At 34.5% G+C, this 22317-nt stretch overlaps 1 protein-coding gene across 1 annotated transcript; it reads left to right on the forward strand.

The window, feature by feature from the left end:
* The first annotated feature begins 557 nt into the window (after positions 1-557).
* On the forward strand, positions 558-19817 carry LOC150104571 (zinc metalloproteinase nas-14-like). The gene is made up of 5 exons (XM_090395983.1): positions 558-575; positions 9250-9325; positions 13891-14008; positions 17900-18078; positions 19564-19817. Exons 3-5 carry the CDS (start codon positions 13923-13925, stop codon positions 19797-19799), a joined length of 501 nt encoding a protein of 166 aa, XP_090252109.1. The 5' UTR covers positions 558-575; positions 9250-9325; positions 13891-13922; the 3' UTR covers positions 19800-19817.
* The last annotated feature ends 2500 nt before the right edge of the window (positions 19818-22317 follow it).

Consider the following 22317-nt stretch of genomic DNA (forward strand, 5'->3'; position numbering starts at 1 on the left):
GACTGTTTTTATGTGGAAGATGAATTTTATCATCCCGCTTATTGGGGGTCTGAAGTGGCTTGAAAAAGTTCTAGAGCAGAGTTTCCGGACTATGTAAAAAATAAATGAAAATAATAATAAATAAAATTATATATATATATAATATTGATAAAAATAGAAAAAAATACTTACCCACGGTACAAATGAGCTGTTTTACAAATAACCTTTGGTAGGTAGGGAGCCACACAGTGGCGTATTTAGTGTAGGCCGTATAGGCCCGGGTCTAGGGCGGCAAATTTTGAGGGGCGGCGGAAATTTCCGGGCTCTCATTTTTGTAATTATATATATATTACGAATTTACGATATAAATAGGTTATGCATGTAAATCAACATGTTCATTAAATATGGGGGGGGGAGCACTTTCTTCTGGCCTAGGGGCGGGAAATACCTAAATACGCCACTGGAGCCACATAAAAACAATATTAGCCAGTGTTTCACATAAATTTATCATTCCTGAAATGTAATATTACGTGTCATTTCTTTTATCAGATTTATTGGAAGGAGATATCATGGTTCGAGGAAGAAAAAATTTGACGGTAAGTTTCCGAAAAAAAATAAAATTGGAAATAAAAAGTGAATCTGAAAAAAAATATTAATAAAAAACCCTGTGATATTATGAAGTTACAGAAGTGAACCACGAAGTTTAATTTACCTTATTAAACAAATTGAGATAAACAGTGGCTTATCTCAATAGTCATATAGTTCTGTGATAATTATTTTTTGTATGACATCCATTCTAGCTTTCTCTAATGTTAACTGGTCGAGTATCAATAGTATATACACGAAGTCGATTTGTAATTTAAAATTATTATTATTATCTGACACCTCCATGGAGTCCAAAGACTCATCGAGGGAGAGCGTGCCAACAGCATCGAACGATTGAACCTCTTCCAACTACTAACCGCGCTCAAACTTGCTTAACTTTTTGCTTGAGCCATTAGTAGCAGAGGCTCTACCAATCGACCAACCTCAAATATTAATTATGAGACACTGATAATTTGATGGTTCTTGATAATGTTATGCTATAACTTTTGCTACATTACTTTAGCTATGTAATAACTTTGACATAACTAGTTATGTAATAACTTTATTTACATAACTGACTATGTAATAATCCTAGAGTTAGTACATAACTAAAATAGAGTTCCTACATTTATAAAACTCCAAAACTAGAGATCCTACATTTGTGTCATGAAATTTAAACAAAAGTGTAGCATGAAAGCGGCTGCAAATTTTTTAAAAAAGAAAAAAAAAACAATATTCATTTGCCCGACAGGTTAAAGCATACCGAATACACAGATGTGGTAATACATAATTCTTTGCTGAATAATATAAGCCGATATAGTTCTTTGATAATAAAGCTAAACTAATATGAACGTATAATACTTCCTTTAAAAGGAAGATTAACTGCGAATGACTAAATCTAAAAACATTTCCATAAAATCACAGTAAACAAGTTGAAATACCCATTATCGTCAGCAGAAAAGAATACTTTTGCAATAGTCCTAACAAAAATAGAAAATTGGCTACGCTCCTACCTGCTCAGGAAGCTACACCAGTGTTAAATATAACTGGTTTAGTGCTAAATTATGGACCATTTAGATAGAGGAGGTGCTCAAATCGACCCTAAAGTCACTTTTTATAAGCACGTGAATGAAAATATTAGCAGGAGCCCTTTTTTAAATTCGATTTTATATAAAATATGGTTAATGTCTTACAGGCAATCTGGCTGTTTGAACAGTCTCTTCAACAGTCTACGTAATAATTTCGTAAGAGTTGTCTTAACACTCTATAAAGAGAATGCTACATTTTGTAGAACAACATTTCCAAGCAGACGTGCACTACTGAATAAAGATCCCACAAGGAAACTACAAAACCGAACTAATATTTTCTTTAAAATAACACCCCGGTTTAATAAAGAAACCAGTTTAGCACTTATCTTATAACCTCAAACCATTTAGCAATCTACTAAAATATTTAACAAGAAAGTAATCATCCTTCATACCTCAGAACATTTCTTTACAGTGAACATTTGTTTTTTTAAATATATACTGACTGAAGGGGAACCCTAGGTTCGAATAAAAAATATATATTGACCTAGGTTCGAATCCCTTCTAGGCTGGAATATCTTTCTGCAGGCCTTTCAGCTGATTACTGTCACATGCTCTTCGACACGATGCTTAGCAGCGTTTCAATCCATAATATGGGACTGAATTCTGGGATGCTTCGAAAATCCTAATATCGCTTGAGAGCAGGTGCGTGCTTTCAAGCGATATTAAATGCGATTTTGGTCATTTCAAATGATACATTATAACGACTTAATTTCCCTATCCATCCTTCTTTTTGTGGTAGACTCCACTTTCAGCATTTTTAGGATGTATTTGAACGAGATATTCGTAGCAGGAATCCACTACCAGTATCATCAGTAAAAGCAATACATAATATTTTTGTAGGGAAGCTTATCTATGCAGATGTCCTGCACTGCCTATTACCTGAACTTCGCGGAGTAGACACTCATTACAACAATCATCAGAACTAAAATTCATATTCGATCTGCTGCAACTCTTCCAAGTTGAATATTATGAATACTGGCTTCATTGGATGAAGCCAGTATTCAACGCGATACAGCCTAAAATTTTTTCTTATCCGCAAACGAAACTTCAAACACATCTCATCACACTGTAAGCCGATCTATCATATTTGGAATATAATTATTTCTAATGTTGCACCAGATCAAGAGATATGGTGCAACATTAGAAATACCTCTACAGGTAGTATCTTTCATCTAATTTCGACCCAATCTAGAATGTATTATTTCTTTCGATGCTTAAAATACCCTGAGCATGTCGGCACGATCTAACTAAAACGAAGAGATTATGGGGCATAGGATGCTTCAACCGAAGACAGCTCTACAGATGGCATTGTTCAAGCAAAATTAGAATCTAGTCATTTCTTATGATTCGCTAAGAATAAGATACCAATAAATAATGTACTTGGTGTAATCCTTTATCCAAGTGCAAGCAAACAAAGTTTGCCCTTGAAATATAATCAGGACAGGGCAACACGTATATAGAAGCTAATGACTTCATATCACTTAACTTAGTATCCCATAATGCAAACCACATATCCTTATGGGTATGCATAATGCTATGAATTATGGGAAGGGTCACTACCCAGACTGGTTTCCCATTTTATGTGTGGGGGTTACCTCTCCAAAAACTCGTGAGATCCCTCAGATCACCCAACAATGAGCGACCTGAGTAATCATTTAACTCAGCGTTGGCTCTGATCAGTGACAGGCTCCCCTACCACCAAGCAGAACCGCTCATATTCCAAGGAAATGCATCTGCCAAGGGAGCCCTAATACAAGCCACCCGAACAGATCCAAATCCCTGAATGTTCCTAAGCTCCTCAAGGCAAAAACCTTAAGAGAGAAAAAAACTCTGCCCCCCCCGAATGAAGCTATCAACGGTTTCCCTGTTTAAGTGCGGGGTTACCTCTCCAAAGATTCGTGCGATCACTCAGGTCACCCAACAATGAGCGACTTGAGTGATCATTTAACTCAACGTTGGCTCCCCCCCACCACCACCGAGCAGAGCCATAATATCAGTGGTGGCTCCACTCAGAGACAGGCAAAACCCTATCCCCAAGCAGAGCCGCTCAGGGAAAGCCCTGCCCCTTCTGCGCAAAAACTCATCCGTGAGAGCCACACCAGGAAAGAGCAATATCTGAGCCTCAGTTAAGACTTCATTGGCTACCGCACAAAAGCACATGAGTGGGAGCCAGACCCAGAGGTGATACTAAGGATTAACGATTAGCCTTTCTGACTTCAAGGGTGAAGCAAAATGCTTTTCATACTCACTGCTATCTGATAACAGTAAGTGTAAAAATGAATGAGCCAATTGCTCGCCTTCAGAGGACTTGGAGATTCAACATCAGAATTGGAGTTTAAGATGGCTTTTGTTCTTTCATCAAAAAAAAAAAAATCAGCTAACGCCTTTTTTTTTATTCCCGTATACGGGAGTAGGCGAGGCCATTTAGCCCTATCTAACTTTTGGAGACTGAGTGGGCAGTTCAATCTCCACTGGTACCCAATCAGAGACAGATGGCCCAAGGCTATCACTAATTAAGCGGTACGCAGTGAAGAGTGACGGCTCAAATGTGCCGCCATCTCGTGGTCCCTAATCCTACCACAATATATTTAATGTCTGAAATAATGTGGGTTCTACGGTCGATTTTCTTGAGTTTACAGGACGAAAAACCCGAGTTTCCGGGAGGAAAAACCTGCTTGCCCGTGCCAGAGATCGACTAACTCGGGAACCGGTCGAAAAAAGGCTTAGAAAAATTTCCTCTAGTCGCCGACTAGACTCGAAACCAAGCCTTCCTTCGTGCGGCTAAGCGCGGTGGTGTGCAAACGCCACATCCACTGAGCTACACAGGCTCTCTGAGCTACACAGGCTCTGTTGAGCTACACAGGCTCTCTGAGCTACACAGGCTCTTTCATGTTCGAAGAAATCCGTTGCATCGATTTGCAGCTGGTTGAATCAGTTCATTGGGGTGTGCAGATGCTTTTGAAAAGAACTTTGTTGCTATAGTTTGCAGAAAAGTGGAAATATAAGGGACATCTGTGTCCCGATGGAGTTGAACATTTCTAACGAATCGTGGAGCGTTTAGGATCATACCTAGACATTTATTTTGCACTCGTTGTAATTTGAGAATATTAGTATCAGCGGTATAGCTATTTTAAGAGTATTATGTTAGAATACTGTTATAACAATGTGAGTTTTTTGCAAAAAGTATTTACAAAAACTCATCTTGATCGTCTTGAAATTAAAACAAAAATGTATCTTTAGAATTCTATTAAATCTAACATGAACACACTTAGAAACTTGGCTGCTTATGTAGTTTGTGATATAAAGTTAAACTGAATCCCGATACGGACTGCTATATTCGTAATAAATGATATATTTATAAAAGCATTTCTTTATCGAATGCAAATACAATTATAACTATTATCATCATCATCATCATCATCATACGTATCAAGGATTTAGGCCTAGAATGGCCTGTTCCGGCCTTAGAAGTCATCGTTGAATCGTTTAAGAGGACGTCCTGGTTTTCTTTTTCCTAATGGCTTGTACTTTAAGGCTTGTTTTGGTAATCTTTCTGTTTTCATTCTTTGAACGTGTTCCATCCATCTATGTTTATATTTTTTAATTTTTTCAATTACTGGTTCTTGGTTTAATTCTTTCATAATATCTTCGTTTCTTTTGTGATCAAATAGGGTATACTTTGCAGTTTTTCTCATAAACTTCATTTCTGCTGTTGTTAATCTTTGTTTGTCTTTTTGTTTTATTGTCCAGATTTCGCTTCCATACATTAAGACCGGTAGAGCTAATGTATTGTATACTTTTAGCCTGGTTTGTTTTTGAACTAGGTTTGGTTTAAATATAGAGTTAATTACTCCTGTTATTTTTAAATATTTTGCAATTTTTATGTTTATATCTTTTTCATTTTCATAAGTGATCATACATCCTAGGTAGTTAAATGAATTCACCTGTTCTAAGATCTTGTTATCTAATACTATTTTAGTTCTTGCTGGATCTTGTCCTTTAAAGGCCATAGTTTTTGATTTTTCCGTTGATATTATCATACCATAATCTTTGGATATCTCATTTAGATTTAAAATAGCTTTCTGTAAGTTATCTTCAGAATTTGTAATTATTATTTGGTCGTCTGCAAAGAGGAGAGTGTTTAAGTTAACTGTAGGTGAAAGTTTAATTCCTTGATGTACATTTTTACTCCATTTTATTATTATTTCATTTAAGTAGATATTAAAAAGAGTTGCTGAGAGGGGACATCCCTGTCGAACCCCTTGGTTTATTTCTCTTGTATATGATAGCTCATGATTTAATCTTATTTGTATTTGATTATTTTCATATATACGTGTGACAGGTTTTAGGATATTATTTGGTATTTGTCTTTCTTTTAATATGTTAAATAATATGTTTCTTTTAACTTTGTCAAATGCTTTTTCAAAGTCAATAAATGCAATATGTGTTTCTAAATTATATTATCTTCTTTTCTCTATTATTCATTTTAGGCAGAAGGCTGGGTCTATACATGATCGTCCTTTTCTAAATCCATTTTGTACCTCTAGAATAAAGTTTTCGGAATATTTCATTAGTTTGTTATTTAAGATTCTGCTGTATATTTTGTAACATGAATTTAGTATACTGATACCTCTATAGTTTTTAGGGTCATCTCTATTACCTTTCTTAAAGATAGGAATCACAATTGCTTTTTTCCATTCTATTGGGGGGATACCAGTTGAGTAAATTTTATTTAAAAATAATAAGAGTCTTCCTTTGAATCTTGTTCCTGCGTATTTATATAGTTCTGAACCTAGCTTACTATAACTATTATCAACACTAATAATGTGATCCTAGTTAAATATCAGATTTAAAAAAAATTAAAAAGTAAATACATGTTTCTGCTTCAGATAACACTTCGGATAACAACTTCGTATTTTTTGAAAGACACGTAATCATTCTTGTTAAGATTAGAACGATATGAAGGAGAGCAGGAACACTGCGAATACTCTTTTAATAATCATGAAAGAAAAAAAAAAACTGCAAGGAAGCAACTTCATTCGGATCTACATTGTTCGCGGATCAGCTCTGTAGGATGTCTCATGTCGAAGAAATCGATATGATCCATGTGTTCTCTTATTATATCGCAGGTAGTACTGCGACAGATGCTGCAAAGAAGGAATTCTATAAATAAATTCAATTACCTGGAAAGAAGAGACCACGAATGAATTTTATGTTTAAGCATACGTAGGATGGGGATTTTCTAGAAAGGTACACGTAGAAGTGGATTCTTCTTACGGTATTTGCTGTATTCGAGAAATGTCCGTCACACAAGAATGGGAATTCGAATAATTCCTTCTGATACCGATTGCCAGCGTCTGTATTTTTAACACTTCAAATAAACTTTGCGAAATATTTTTGAATTGAAATCGTTAAGGGGAGAGAAGCGACTGAATATATCATCACTGAATATACATCAGAGAGATGTAGAAAGTTTTTTACCTTGGGTATACTATACGTTAAAGACACCAAGCAATTTTATAAACTTGGTATTAATCCTTTTTCCCAAGTAAGCAAACAAGCAGGTAAGTCAAGTTTGCGCCTGAAGTATTTTCAGAACTGAGGCAACTCGTGGATAAAGGTGAAGTAAGCTCTGATCACTTTCCTTAGTATCTCCATAATGCAAATCACATCTCCTAAGACATGTATGATGTTATGCATTAGAGGAAAGGGCCACTACCCAGACCGGTTTCGACCTTTATTGAGATCTCATCAGTGGGAGTCAGACCCTGAGAAAAAGGATTAAAACCAAGTTTATAAAATTGCTTGGTATCTTTAACGCATAGTATACCCAAGGTAAAAAAATAAAACTTTCTACATCTTTCTTTCATCCTGAGATTTTTATTTAATAAGGTCTAAGCACCTTGTGGCAACTTGTATAAGTAAAATTTATAAGTTCTGCATTACTTCAACCTTGACATCTCAGGATCTGGCTCCCACTGATGAGACCTCAATAAAGGTCTAAACCGGTCTGGGTATAGACCCTCCCCTTAATGAATAGCGTCAACATGTTCGCAAGGAGATGTGCTTTGCATTATAGAGATACTAAGGAAAATGATCAGAGCTTACTCTACCTTTACGACGAGTTGCCTCAGACCTGAAAATACTTCAGGCGCAAACTTGACCTACCTGCTTGTTTGCTTACTTGGGAAAAAGGATTAAAACCAAGTTTATAAAATTGCTTGCTATCTTTAACGTTTAATACATCAGAGAGGTTTTGTTTATAGAAAATTATGCTAGTTCAATATGTTGGAATTTTGATACTGCTGTTCACTAACTGTATGATGTATTTCTGTAAACATTATCCATCAATCAAAGAATAGGATGCATTATTGAAAAGGAAACCAATAATACTTTTTCTGTGGATCTTCAGCCATTTTAAGGAAAAGCAATTTTATAGGAGAATATATCTACAGTGACTCACATCATTCAGACAGTCAAAAATTAATGCCATATATTTAGCTGAACTCCCACTGCATGCACATTTCTTGTCGGATGATTTGAAATATTGAAATTAGCGACTACATCTCACAGCAGGATTCTCGTAATGAGAAAAATTATATGCATTTCATTTGGAATTATATCTTTATAGGGTCTTTTTCAAGTAAGATGAACTAGTCGGTTTCATATGGAGATTATGGGTTTTATTCTGAAAATTCAGATTTTCTTCCAATTAAACAGGCAAATCAGCCAAAAAACACACGTAATAAAGTGTTAGTGCTAGGAAGTACGGTGAGTTTGTCAGAATAGAGTGTGGATCGTGCGGTGTGTACAGTGTAGTGCAGTGTTATGTAGTGGCTTCCCGCGATGAATCCTCGGACGCCATTGAGACGCCAAGTAATAATAAAAATATGCAATACTTTTTAGTTTGCAAATATAAATCGACCTTAGAACACACTCGAATACATATAAATAAATACTAGTTAAAATTAACAATGTACCTGAAAAAGGCAACTGCAGCGATGGCGAAAGGTGTGACTTAGCTGCCCTTCAATTTCCAAAAAAAAAAGTTAGTGCTAAAAGAATGCTGTATAATCTCTCTCTCTCTCTCTATTTCTGAAAATAGAAAGGCGGAGATTTATTTGTGTTTCTTCATGTTAATAAGTATAATCATATAAATGTAAAATCATTAATAATGGAAATAAAAGTATTGTGAATATTATTTCTACAACTTTTATTAAGATCATAATAATTTAATGACTATATTAAAATAGCTTAATATTATTCACTAATTTCATTTGTTGAGTGTGCTTAGTTATTGTGTATATGCTTGCATAATCTCTGTATCAAATGGAATTATCCAAGTTAATATCTTCCATTCAGAAACTGGATGTGTTTATCATTCCGAATTATTTCATCTCTCTCTCTCTCTCTTTCTCTCTCAGATTATGCTATTAAAAAAAAATCCAAAATTATATGCATTTAGTCCGAATTACTGATGAACTTATGATAAATATAATTTGTACTGAATTATTGAGAAAAAATATATCTTAACGAACTCCTATGTTATTTGTGATCGCAAATATAATGCTCGTACATCTTTTCTCCCAACATGTAGGAGAGAGCCCTCGCAGCACATAAATCGGAGCCATGGCCCGAAGGAATAATTTATTATTCTTTAGATCCTACTTTTAGTAAGTATGAGTACGCTTCTCCATTTATTCATTCTCTCATAGCTCCCTGTTAAGACTGTCTGATTATAAATAAATAAACATGAAGCTGTAGTCTACACACCACAGTCAAACCACTTATTAATGCAGCTTGGTATGCTACGATTTCATATATATCGGGTCTAATCAATGCATAATTTTTGTCACACATCATGATGTTATACAATCTTAGTAAACTTTGAATCTTAATCACATTTATACGGAATGAAAACAAAAGTAGTTAAATGCAGAAATAGTCAATAAAGCATTTAAAGAAAAAAATATCAAGAGAGACTGATGTGCTATAGCTTTCACAACTTTTCATATTTGAGGTTGATAGATTATTATTATTGTTTAACACACACACACACACACACACACACACACACACACACACAGCTCAAACACCATTATAAGGACACAAACACGCCATATCCAAATCCCTCTCTCCTGCAAAAAAAGTTAAACCGTGCTCAACCAGTGGTAGTCCGTGGGCGCGTGTACTCGTCTCTACATGTTAACTGGAAAAACGTATTTATATATGTTAAAGATACGAAGAAATTTTACTTGGGTTTAATCCTTTTCCCAAGTAAGCAAAACAAAGTTTTACGTGTGAAATATGACTTCTGCATTACTTCAACCTTGGTATCTCTCCCGGGTCTGGCTCCAACTGATGAGACCTCAATAAAGGCCGAAATCGGTCTGGGTAGTTGCCCTTCCCATTATGCATTGCATTATACACCCCTAAAAGGGGTGTATAACGCAATGATACGAAGTCGGCCTCTCTATACAAGTAGCTTAGACGCAAATATATTTCATGCGCTACACTTTCTTTTGGTTATTAGGAAAAGGATTAAAACCAAGTATAAAATTTCTTGGTATCTTTAACACATAATACACCAAAGGTGAAAAGACTTTCCACACACACACACACACACATTATATATATATGTTTTCATGCACATACATACATATAAATAGATAAATGATGAGACCTGGCTCGCAACGGGGATTGAAACAAAACCACGAAACCACCGCCATTTATCTTCCTCAGATGAGCTCTGTAGAAGCTTCGAGGAAGAAAGCAGAAATGCCAAAAATAATGTACTCAGTAACTGAATTTTTGTAGAGAAGTAAAATATCTATTAAACGCAGAATGTATAAAAATATTGAAAAAAAAACACAAAATGCAGAAAAATATATATATTAATATAAAATCATTCCATTATTATTATTACTATTGAATTGAGTTGTATTACTGCATTGTGAATACTGCATATATAGTGAATTGTATGCACATTCAAGCCAATCCATATGTAAATAGGTGGATAAATATTTAATTACTTTTAAAAAGTGTATAACTATATTTATAAAGAATTAAGTACTCTGCATTTTGTACTGTACAGAAAATATTTCACATGTTTATATATGTAAATACTTTGTATGAAAATAAACCTTGTCATTGTCAAATTATTATTATTATTATTATTATTATTTTGTAAGATATTTTGTAAGACCTTTAAGTAGCATTTCAGCACTTAACCACAAAGATCAGGTAATTACTATTGGAACTGGAGTAAATACAAACAGATTATTAGAAGCATCACCTCTTAAGAGTACACCCTTACATAGGTTGCCTGTAATCTACATATCAGTTTAGCTTGTAGGGACATTGATTCTGCTACAAAGTTTATTGGTGCTGGAGCAGCTACAGTTGGAGTCGCAGGATCAGCTGTTGGTATTGGCAGTGTATTTGGAAGTCTAATCATCGGCTATGCCCGTAATACTTCATTGAAGCAATTTTTTTTCCTATGCCATTTTAGGATTTGCCTTGTCCGAAGCCATGGGCTTATTCTGTTTGATGATGGCATTCTCATTCCTGTTTGCTTTTTAAACATTTTATTTGTACACATACCGTAGTTGCTTAGCAGCACAAGACTAGATCATGAGGACCAGAAAAGTATTCTGCATCAGTTACTGCCAAAAGAACAGAAGGTGATTTGTGAATTGATATGTTATTAGTAAATGCTTACGGAACGTATAATTGTTATAATGAAAATAAAGATCATTGTTTAAAACATAAAAAAATTATTATTATTATCATATTAGTTATTCATTATACAAAAAATTCTGTATAATCTTCATTGTGAATATTATACACAAAAATTTAATTGAAATACAATGTAGAAAATGAACCACATATGCAGCACATAGTGCCGAATTTTGTAAAAATTATAAGTTGGAATGTCACTGAAGATGACCATTGTATATGCTTACATATTTTAGAAATCAATAAAAATATTATTATTATTATTATATGTCGACATATAATAATACACTTTTGTCCATTAAATGCACTTTTGTTCATTAACTACGATTATTATCTGACCGGTTTGGTTTCTGGAGGAAATGTCTGCGTTTCCAGAAGTAAACCTCTTTTTCCATCATATAAGACTCGCGTAAGCGGTATATGTATTTATATAACTAATTCGATTACCGTCGTGACGGGAGAAATCTTTATATTGACTTTTTCAATTGAAGGTGAGTTAGCCGATCTCATAAGGAGGCATCAGGGTTTTTCTCCTGGAAATTCGGGTTTTTCATCCCGCATACAGACAAATCGGCCCTTCAGAATACACGCACTTTACAGACAAAAAAATACTAGTTGTGGTGGTGGTGGTTGTGGGCGGTAGATGGCGTTGGTGTAGATGCTTGGTACTAGAAGTTCGGTATAGTAGTGGAGACGATGAGTTGTACAGTGGGTGTCCTCCCGCGATGAGTCTTCGGAATTAGCGCATTTCGAAAAGTAATTGTTCTTTCGAACATAGGCGATTCATTGCTAAAACAACTAGTTTACTGTTACAATTGATGAAATGCTTTCAGAAGATATTTTATCTCTTTTTTTTTTGTCTGTAGTCATATAAAGGATCATTTTAGTAGGACAGATTTTTCATGATATTCAATACTTTTGTTTATTAAAAGTTATCTACTGTCTTACTTGGTATTTCAATAGGAAAGCTTAATGAATGTTTATGTTCGACTACATTTATCACAAATTCGCTATCCTCAGTGAATTTCATTACATTTTCTTATTTTGGGATTTTATTAATGAGCTGCCCAAACACCTGCTCTGATCGAATAACAAAAATAATTTTAAATAGAATAAAGGGCTTAATCCCTATTCCGCTGAGAATATACAACCACCAGCAAGAAAAAATATTCAGCATATCAAAGGCTCAAAGTCAAAACTCCAGCTCAGTGATTAGCTTACATTCCACCTCGCAACAACTGGAAGCCATGAACAAATTCAAATTTGGTTCGAGTTAAAAGGACGAAATGTAGAACTCTTGCCATCTTCTCCTCATCCTCCTTCGCCTGCTGGAAAGGCACTCGTAACTTCTGGTCTTTCCCCAGTGTCATTAAGTTTAGCTATTGGTTTTCTGTGTCCCACTACCTTTCATCCTTCCAGATGGTAGCTTCGTAACATCATCCAAACATTTGCTTCTATTGTTCTTAGTAACCATGCGCGACAGGTGGAAAGCCTTTTCGAAACACATATCCTCTATGCTTTGGAAAAATGAGTGTGTGAAGAATAATGTAAAGACAGAAGATTGGTGGTCATCGAAATTCGCCAAGTTAATATTCGTAGATGAAGAAGACATGCTTCTCAATAATATACTTCTAGCTATGATTGAATATGAACATTTTTGCATATGAATTGCATTTGTTTATCATTTTATTGTTTTGGTATTGCAATATTAAGCAACACAAATATTAAAACATGAAAATCAGTGAAAGATTGAGTAAAAGATTCTATTACATGGTAATTGTTTGAGTTTTTATTTTATTTTATTTTTATTATTATTTGAATCATCGCTACTGAAAAAAAAATCCTTCGAAGATTCCATGCACTTCACTAAACGTGTGGGTGCCACTTTCTAAACAAAGCGGATCGCTCAAGGACGATATTTTTTCATTAGTCATTAGTAGGTTGGCAGAGTGAAGTTCTTAGACAATTCCAGACAGCAGTCTATCCTAAAACTGTTCAAGAAAGCTAGCAATTAATTATTTATTTATATAAATCAAATGGATATTAGATCCAGCATTATTTCAAAACCGAATGTAGAAATTGTGAAAGTTTCATTAGGTAAATTGACCAGAGAGCTTACGGGAATACACTTCCCGGCATACAGTCCCTTAGTATGGGCCACTTAGAAGACAGGCGCCGCCCAAAATCCACTTGATTTTCATAATTTTACATCGCCGAACTGAAGCCTTTTGGCTCTTTATTTTAGTAATTATTTATTTTATTAAGTTCACAGTTCGCTTTTATCTTCGAAATGAGCAAAGGATTTTTTTTGAGATAATTTTTATTGCTAAGGGGCATCAGTTCAATCCATTTATAAATAGTTGATAGACTTAATGTGAATTATCGCAAATATTGCTATTGGTAATTAATGACGAGCTTCTTAAGATGGGATTTAAAAGAAGTGCAGTAAATAATTTTAACTACTTCAGTACTAATTATTATTATTTTTTTACCTTTTCAGGTGACTACGACATTGAAGTCATCCAGAGCGCCATGGAAGAATTTGAAGCGCATTCATCTATTCGTTTTCTTGAACGAACCGCAGAATCAGATTATATAGAAATTGAAAACAAATTAGGGTAAAATCTTTTAACGTTTCATTTAATATTTTAATAATAAATAAATAGTGGATTGTAATTATTTTGGCTAGCCATAAGGACGGAACCATATTCAGTTATTTCCTCTACATTTCTTCCGCTTCTTTTTTTATAATACAAATATCTTTTTATTTATGGCCGGAGTATCTTAAGGCTATGAGGTCAATGTCTTATGTCGGCATGCTTCTATGTTTGGATTTCCTGTTTCGAGGAATGAAAATTCCGTCTTCCCGGGAGGAAAATACTTTGCCGCTTTTTGATTAGACCATATAATGGGTGATTTTTAAATAAATAAAACATGCTAAAATTGTTGTGTGATTTTTTTATGCGATAACGCTGTTCTCGAAGCTAATATGAGACTTTTTCAAACCAATTTATGACTTCGATAAACGGAATAATGATGGTCGGACAACAGGGAATGAAGTCATCTATCACTTAACGATATTCACAATCATATCACAAATGGATTCACAATCAGGACTGTAAGCTGGCGAGCAGATACGCTATCTATAAGGGTCGGCAAACTCGGCAGATTATAAAATGCCATGCTCTTGTTATATAGCGTATATTTGCAACACTGGGATATTTATTATGCATCAAATAGGCTAAATATATCTTTTCCATGCTTTGTTGAACTCACTTCTTAGAATTTTTAATTTTAAAGTGACTCAACATAAGTTCACTAACCAGAGAACGAATCGTGTATACATTTTATATTTATTATTATTATTATTGTTATTATTATTATTTTTTTTTAAGGGGATGGTCTGAAAAGTTCTCGGCCTCGACCATAGATGGCAACACTATCGGCAAGATTTTTTATTTTTTATTTTTTTCTAATTTGGTACATCTGTCATAAGCATCCATGTCAAATTGCAAGTCATTCTATCAAGTAGTTTGATTTATACAACCGTCTGAAGCAAAAGTATTGTCTGTATCCCTTGAAATGGATAAAATTGAGTATTGTGCGGTTATAAAATAATTCTTTGTAAAAGAAGGTTTAACGCCAAAAGAAATTCATTCGAACTTCATAAAAGTTTGTGGGCACTCTTTTCCTTCGTTTTCGATATGGTATTGGATGATCGGCGAGTCAAAGTCGTGAAATTGCTGAGACTATAGGTATTTCAAAAGAATGTGTAGGATATATTTTGCATGAAGAATTGCAAATGAAAAAGCTTTGCACAAGATAGGTGTTGCGCCTGCTCACAGCAGATCAAAAACGCACTCGCATGAAAATCTCGGAACAGTGCTTGCAGCGTTTTAACAAGAATAAAACTGATTTTATGCGTCGATTTGTTACTATGGATGAGACTTGGATTCACCATTGCACACCAAAATCCAAACAGCAGTCAAAATAACAGTGGACAGAAGCCGGTTGTTCAGCACCAAAGAAGACAAAGTCGGTCCCATTAGCAGGAAAGGTCATGGCATCCTGGTTTGGGGATGCTAAAGGCATTTTGTTTATTAATTATCTTGGAAAGGGTAAAACAATAAACGGGGAATATTATTCCGATCTTTTCACCAGACTAGACGAAACAATTCGTGAGAAAAAACCCGGTTTGCAGAAGAAAAAATCATCTTTCATCAGGACAATGCACCTGCCCACAGAGGTATTTTGGCAATGGAAAAATTAAGGGATCTGCACTATGAATTGTTGGAACATCCACCCTGTTCACAAATTTGGCTCCCTCTGACTTCTGATTCTCCCTCTGATTCTCTTTCCAAAACTAAAACTCTTCCTCGCTGGTTAGCGTTTTTCTTCGAATCAAGAGGTGATTGTAGCTGTAGAGGGGTATTTTGCAGATCTTACTGAGAACCACTACAGGGATGGGATAATGGCGCTGGAGCATCGCTGGAAAATACTTGTTAGTCTTAAGAGAGATTATGTTGAAAAATAAAAATAATTTTGAAATTATAAATTCGTTTTTTCATTGTTAGACCGAGAACTTTTCAGACCACCCTCGTACTTTCCCTGCACTATTTTTGAGTATATAATTAAAATTTGAAGATAACGAGTTTTGTTTATTTATATCTCCTTATAATGAGAAGAATGAATTGAAAATTTTACCAAATCTGAAAGTTCGAAATATAGTTGGTTATCTCAGTTTGGATTCTCTAGCAAAAATACGCTTATATTGCAAAAAGTACGTGGACAAACTATTTTTCTCGAATACCTCGTACTAGAGACAAATCATAGCATGGCGATGTATGAAAATGGCAAGGGATGAACATCAAAGTTCAACAAAGAATGATAACGTAATAGTTCTGTGCTGTGCTGCCTGGTTTTACAGTTAACCAACTTCTAGAGATGTCTCATCATCTCGGCTGTCATATTAATCATAAATCAGTTCTGGTGAGAGCAACACAATTATACCATCCGAGATCAATTTTAGCTGACGTCATCAAATATGGAAACACAGCGCCGAAAAGGAATAAACGAAGCTAGTCGTATATTAGTTAGTGGGCTATTCAATTCAGAAGTTCAAGAGGCCCAACAGCTGTATAGGTTTTGTGCCAGACCATTATGTGTCTCATTCCTTAACCTCGGTTTCCATGGAAGAGTTACCATCTCCAAATCAAACATTGTTTCAACAGTTAAGTGTGGTAGCATGGCATTAATATATGGGATGCTTCAGTCCGATACTACTTTTAGCTAACCGACATGCTCTTTAAACGACCGCATTGTGCATTAATATATGATGCAACTACCGCAAGAGCATGGGTTAACAAAATGATTGGCGAATGCAAAGAACTGATCAAAACAGGGCTCCCATTCTCATGTCCGTTTATCATTTAGTAAAAGTATTCTCAGGAGAGTGGTATTCGCAATCGGCACCAAACATGGTGCAGAAGTGCATTGAGATTTGTGAAGCACTCAGGTATCCGTATAATTTTTACATCATAGTATTTGTTGCCTATGATTTATTATTATTTTCGTATACTGTATTCAGGATAGAAAGTTTAGGAAAGTTAATATTTCAAGTTTTTCCTATTTTTTTATTTTTTATTTCATATAACTGACCAATGGAAGTCTGAGAGATTCTTCGGTTTCCATGATAACTCAATTAAAAAGATAAAGGATTAGGAAAAACAACATATATGAAATATTCGTGAACTGTGAAGAGAGAAAGAGGATAATAATCTTTTCTTTTTATCTACCATCTGTAGTTTATAATTACAATGTCATCTGGCTGGTTTGTACAGAAAAATTCAGAATACAGTACTATTCACTGTCTTTATTGAAAATTCAGAATTTTATTTTGAATATCCCTGCTATTTTATTTCCTCTTGCTGTTTTCTCTGGACACATACTGTATATTGGAGTTTAAAGAGTCAACAGGCATTTCTTTATTTTCATCATCATAATAATAATTATTATTTGTTGTTGTTGTCGTGACAGTCACACTCATGAAAAACTGAAAATTTATATTAATGTAGTAATTAATTATCGCGGTCGGATGTAAAGTTGGACCGACCTGTCATGGACTTTCTGTGCCATTTCAGATCCTCTAAACAAGATGGCGATATTACAATAACGGTGAAAATTATTTACTAAATAACTTTCCATTCCAAAGCAGGATTGAAACTTACAGCCTGCTGTAGCCAAGCAGGGTGATACTCAGCCAGAACATTAAGTTTATAAAATACAAAAGTTTACTTCGTCCTCTTCTCATCAAGGATTAGGCATTTGCCTGTTCCGGCTTTACTGGTATTTCCATCTTGCAGCTGGCTTCTCTCTCTCTCTCTCTCTCTCAAGTGCATATTTGTCTACTTCTTTTGATAGCCGATATCTTTTACTTAAAAAAAAAAAACGTTAAAATTTTTCCAACAGCAGTTCGTACAACTAAGAGGAGTTGAAATATATTTTCGTAGATGCTGGTCGGAAATAGGATTACAAGGTGGACTCCAGACATTATCACTCGAGTCACCTGTTTGCATGACCAAAGGAATCGTACTTCACGAATTAATGCACACTCTTGGATTTATGCACGAGCATTCAAGGCATGATCGCGACGAGTATATCTCCATCAATTATGACAATATACAGGAAGGTAAGTGAAACTGACTTTCTACTGAAGAGTGATGTGGTTTAATATTAGCAGAGATGATCACAATATCAATCGTTAGCATTAATAGAGGAAATACCTCGATGCAAGTGATCACGCAAAATAAATAAATAAAAATTTATTTTTATTTATTTATTTTAACATTCATTGACAAGTTTCTTTAAAAAAAAATTAATTATAATTTTGTATTTATTTTTTTATTTTTTGAATAGACATTTGAAGAGCCTTGAATTTCTTTCTCTCGGGTTTGCGAGAAAGAGTGCTAAGGCTAAATATTCTTAAATTCTTAAAAGGTTAAAATATTGTCACATTAATTTTCATCTTTATTACACGCATGATACAGTCGTAAAAAAGTACATTTTTATTAATTTCTACATAATTCTGCGAGTTTTGAAAACTGTCATTTGTGTGTGTGTTATGAATGTTACAGATTTCAGTTACAGAATTCTGTTTCGGTCAAAAATGAATTTTATCGCTTGGCGTAAAACCTATCAGGCTCTAACAGACACTTAAGCGCCCACGGCCTTCCAAGCATCCTTGGATTTCCTAACCGTAATACGAATATAAGGTCCTGTGCATCTAAGTATTCTTGTCTCTAAATTGCGTGTTCTACTGGCTGGTTTGCCTGTTCTGAAGGACGAAAAACCGTCTACTTTCCGGAGAAAAAATCCATCTACTTTCGAATGAGACCGGCTAACTCACCTTTAGTTGAGAAACCCTGATTAAGGTTCTCGTCCTAGACGGGATTCGAACCTAAGTCTTTCCAACCAAAGGGTTTCATCTTCACCGACTGGACTCTTGTGTAACTACTACCCCGTTTACTGCAGGCGTGAATTGGTGTCTCAGGATTATCTCGACCTTAGTTCGCCCACGTCCTTTCTAAGGTGGAATTCATATACAAAGTAATTAAATAAATAATTAACAAATAGCGCTCAAACAATCGACCTCATACGTAAATGAAAGGGTATTTAATCTCGCAAAACACGCATATGAGATGGCGAATACATGCAATCAAAACGCATAATCCACCGAACTGATATTCTCGGTTGCTTTGACCATTATTTCAACCAAACAAACCACGATCGCCTTGACATTGCAAACATGAGAATGGTTATATAATAATAATAATAATAATAATAATAATAACAATTCGTATATGTCATTATTAGAGGTAATGCACTTTCTGGAGAGCACAAACTAATAAAGATTAATCTCTAACTTCCTGATTATACCATTATTTATTATTAAAGATAAAAAATAATGGCGACAGTATACTTCGCATAATATTTCATGCACTCCCTTTAATCTTCTCGTGTATTTGCAGAAGAAAAGTAACTAATTATGCAATTTAATTTTCATTGTATTTTTCTTTATCAGAGAGGAATAATATGTTCATATTTTTAGTTCAGTTAGAATAAGTAATATGGCGTTATGGTGTCACTTACTAAAGCCCTTTTCTCCTTCTTCCAGCAATGAGAGCTAATTTTGTAAAATACCTCGAATCCGAAAGTGACACTTTCGGTCTGCTTTACGATTACCAGTCAGTGATGCATTACCAAGCGTGGGCATTTGCTATCGACTCCACGATACCAACAATAATTCCAAAAGATTCAGACGTTGATGTAAAGGATCTAGGCTATGGACAGGCCTCCGGAATGCTTACAGATACAGATGTGGAGAAGCTGAAAATATTTTATGGAGATTAATACAAAGATGTAGCATTCATTAAACAATGGTTTTAATTGATTATCAGGCATGGTCAAGGTATGCGACTATAAATTCACTCGTAAAATTTTTAAATTACTCTTATTATTGTTGGATGCAAAAAAATAATCTTTCCATTTAGTTGTTCAGTAATTTGGATGAGTGCTTTGAATAAACTTTTCTTTGTAACGATCTACACCAGGATCGTGAAGACAGCTCACACCACAGTCAGAACTAATCATGTAGAAGCCTGTACGGGCAGCTGTAGAATGATACGCAAATATGTCGACTAAGAACTAGTTAGCTTTTACATTTTCTGTAATTTAAGTCCTACTTTAATTCCTATATAACTACGATATAACTAATTTATCTCATTTCAATGACCAATAACATATGTAGTACACGAATAATTGTGTTTCTTCTTTCTCAGTTGAAATTAATGAACTTATTTCGCTTTTATAATTCGCGGCTTGTGTAGATGATGATGCGATTATGCAACTAATGATTTGTTATACAGTGTTTCTTCAACGTTCCCTCTTTAAGAAAGTTAGTGTTACTCTTTGGTGGGTTTCATCTATGTCAACGGTCATTCGGAAATTAACTATCCCCTAAACCAAATTATTTTCCCTAAGAAAACTGAAGTTTTATCTGACTGTCATTATTGAGAATAATTATTCGCATAGATGAGACCCACCAAAGATTGAGAACCTCAAAATACACTATCATCGTACCAAAGCCGTCGTACGTTGCTGCGAAGAAAGGCGAGAAAGCACGTTATTAATGCGTGCCAATAAAGACATGTTTATATATAAATATAAATATGCTCGTGTACACGACTTTTGTAATAATAGTGTATTATTTTTTTGGTACTATGCAAACCAAAAAAGTGAACTTTCTAAGGGTGCTTGACGCCTAAGTACTGGTCTGTCTTCTTATCAGCTTTTTGCCTCATGACAATAAATTAAAATCACCTTCTGTTTCTAAATTTCTACTACTGCCGAGTTGCAACTCACACTGACGGACATGTTAACTACAATGACTTAACACGAAATTTTCTTCATGATGAGATTTTTTTTTTTTTTTTTTTTTTTGTTTTACACGTCGGTTTTATTATATTTTGGAAGATGAAGAAAATATTTACTTTACACGTATGAAAGAAAACGAAACATATCATTAGAAAATTCTATGTAAATTTTAGGATCTCTTTCCCAAGATTTTCATATTTGCCAACAACAGTGGGTGAGGAATACGATCGCCAAATTAAGTACCGTATTCCCCGGTCGATAACACTCATCTAGTATCTCTGTATTTTCACTGTTTACTAACTTATGCAGATAACAGTTGGCTATTTCAAATGAAGAATTATTCACGAATTTACGTGGCTAAGTTGCCTCCGTCGTAATTCAAGCATTACAATCGTCTGGGTTTACCATTTTTCTTGTTTTAATGATAAAAAGAACGGCAAATGCCTAATCGTAATTCACAAAAAAAAAATAATAATAATAATAAAAAAAAAAATTATAATAATAAAAATAAAATAAATAAATAAATAAAATAATAAATAACCTACAGAAGTTAAATAATTTTTGAACACCTATAAATCTATGAAAACCTATTTAACAGAGGTTTTCTTAGTTTTAAATTCTTCGTTTTTTTAAAATAAATTTATTAGTTTCTTTCACAAATGGTAGAGTACGCATTGAATGGAGAAGGGATAAAGTTTTGAATATACTATTATACATAAAAATGAATACGAACACTGGAAATTTTGTGAGAAAATATGGAAATATCAGTGACACGATCGCAGCTCTTCCCCCCCCCCCCCCGTTCTGCTTCGATCTGAAGTCGCACGTTTGGTTATTCGTGTTTCTGGATGACTTAGCATTCATTTTTCCCTTGGGTGTAACACGCACAGAATGCGTTTCTACATTTCGATTTTCGTTTTTATAGAAATGATGTGCGAGTTATCTGCTGACAGAACGGTTTATTGTTAAGTTTTGCGAGCAGTAAGGACTTGCACCTCCGGAATTAGCTTTGAGTAATACTGTATCGATTCAGCGTAATGACATCTAATACCATAGGAAATGAAGAAAGAAAGAGAAGTAAAGTCTCCCTGATTCAAATAATAAATTACAAATATATCCCTAAATCAGTTTATAATATATTTTCAATTTTAAAATATGCAATGTATTATTTTATTTATTTATTATTTTACATGAGAAAGTAGAAAAAAATAAAAAAACAGCTTTTCTTCCTTGGTAAGGAACTCTAACAACTTCTAAATTAAAATCTAATGCTAGAAGAAATGCTAAGACTTTCTATTCTTCTTTTCTTTCATTCAAAATTGTAGCATAAGCTATTTAGCCGATCGCATACGGAGATAGTAAGGTGTTTCTCCTCATATCAGGAAAACACCGGCCAGAGGACACACACACACACACACACACCTAGTGTTTAGCAATGCGGCAGACAGTGGATCTTGTAGTGTTTGTATTGTAGAGCAATTGCAGCAGATCCCGG

The sequence above is a fragment of the Typopeltis vanoorti genome, chromosome 7, assembly GCF_054136105.1.
Source record: "Typopeltis vanoorti isolate ZY-2024b chromosome 7, IOZ_Tvanoo_1.0, whole genome shotgun sequence".
NCBI classification, from domain to species: Eukaryota; Metazoa; Arthropoda; class Arachnida; order Uropygi; family Thelyphonidae; genus Typopeltis; species Typopeltis vanoorti.

Coding starts and splice junctions, on each gene's coding strand:
- LOC150104571 (XM_090395983.1), top strand. CDS start 13,923: ATGGAAGAATTTGAAGCGCATTCATCTATTCGTTTTCTTGAACGAACC. Junction 14,009..17,899: donor GAAATTGAAAACAAATTAGG/GTAAAATCTTTT, acceptor ATATTTTCGTAG/ATGCTGGTCGGAAATAGGAT. Junction 18,079..19,563: donor TTATGACAATATACAGGAAG/GTAAGTGAAACT, acceptor TCCTTCTTCCAG/CAATGAGAGCTAATTTTGTA.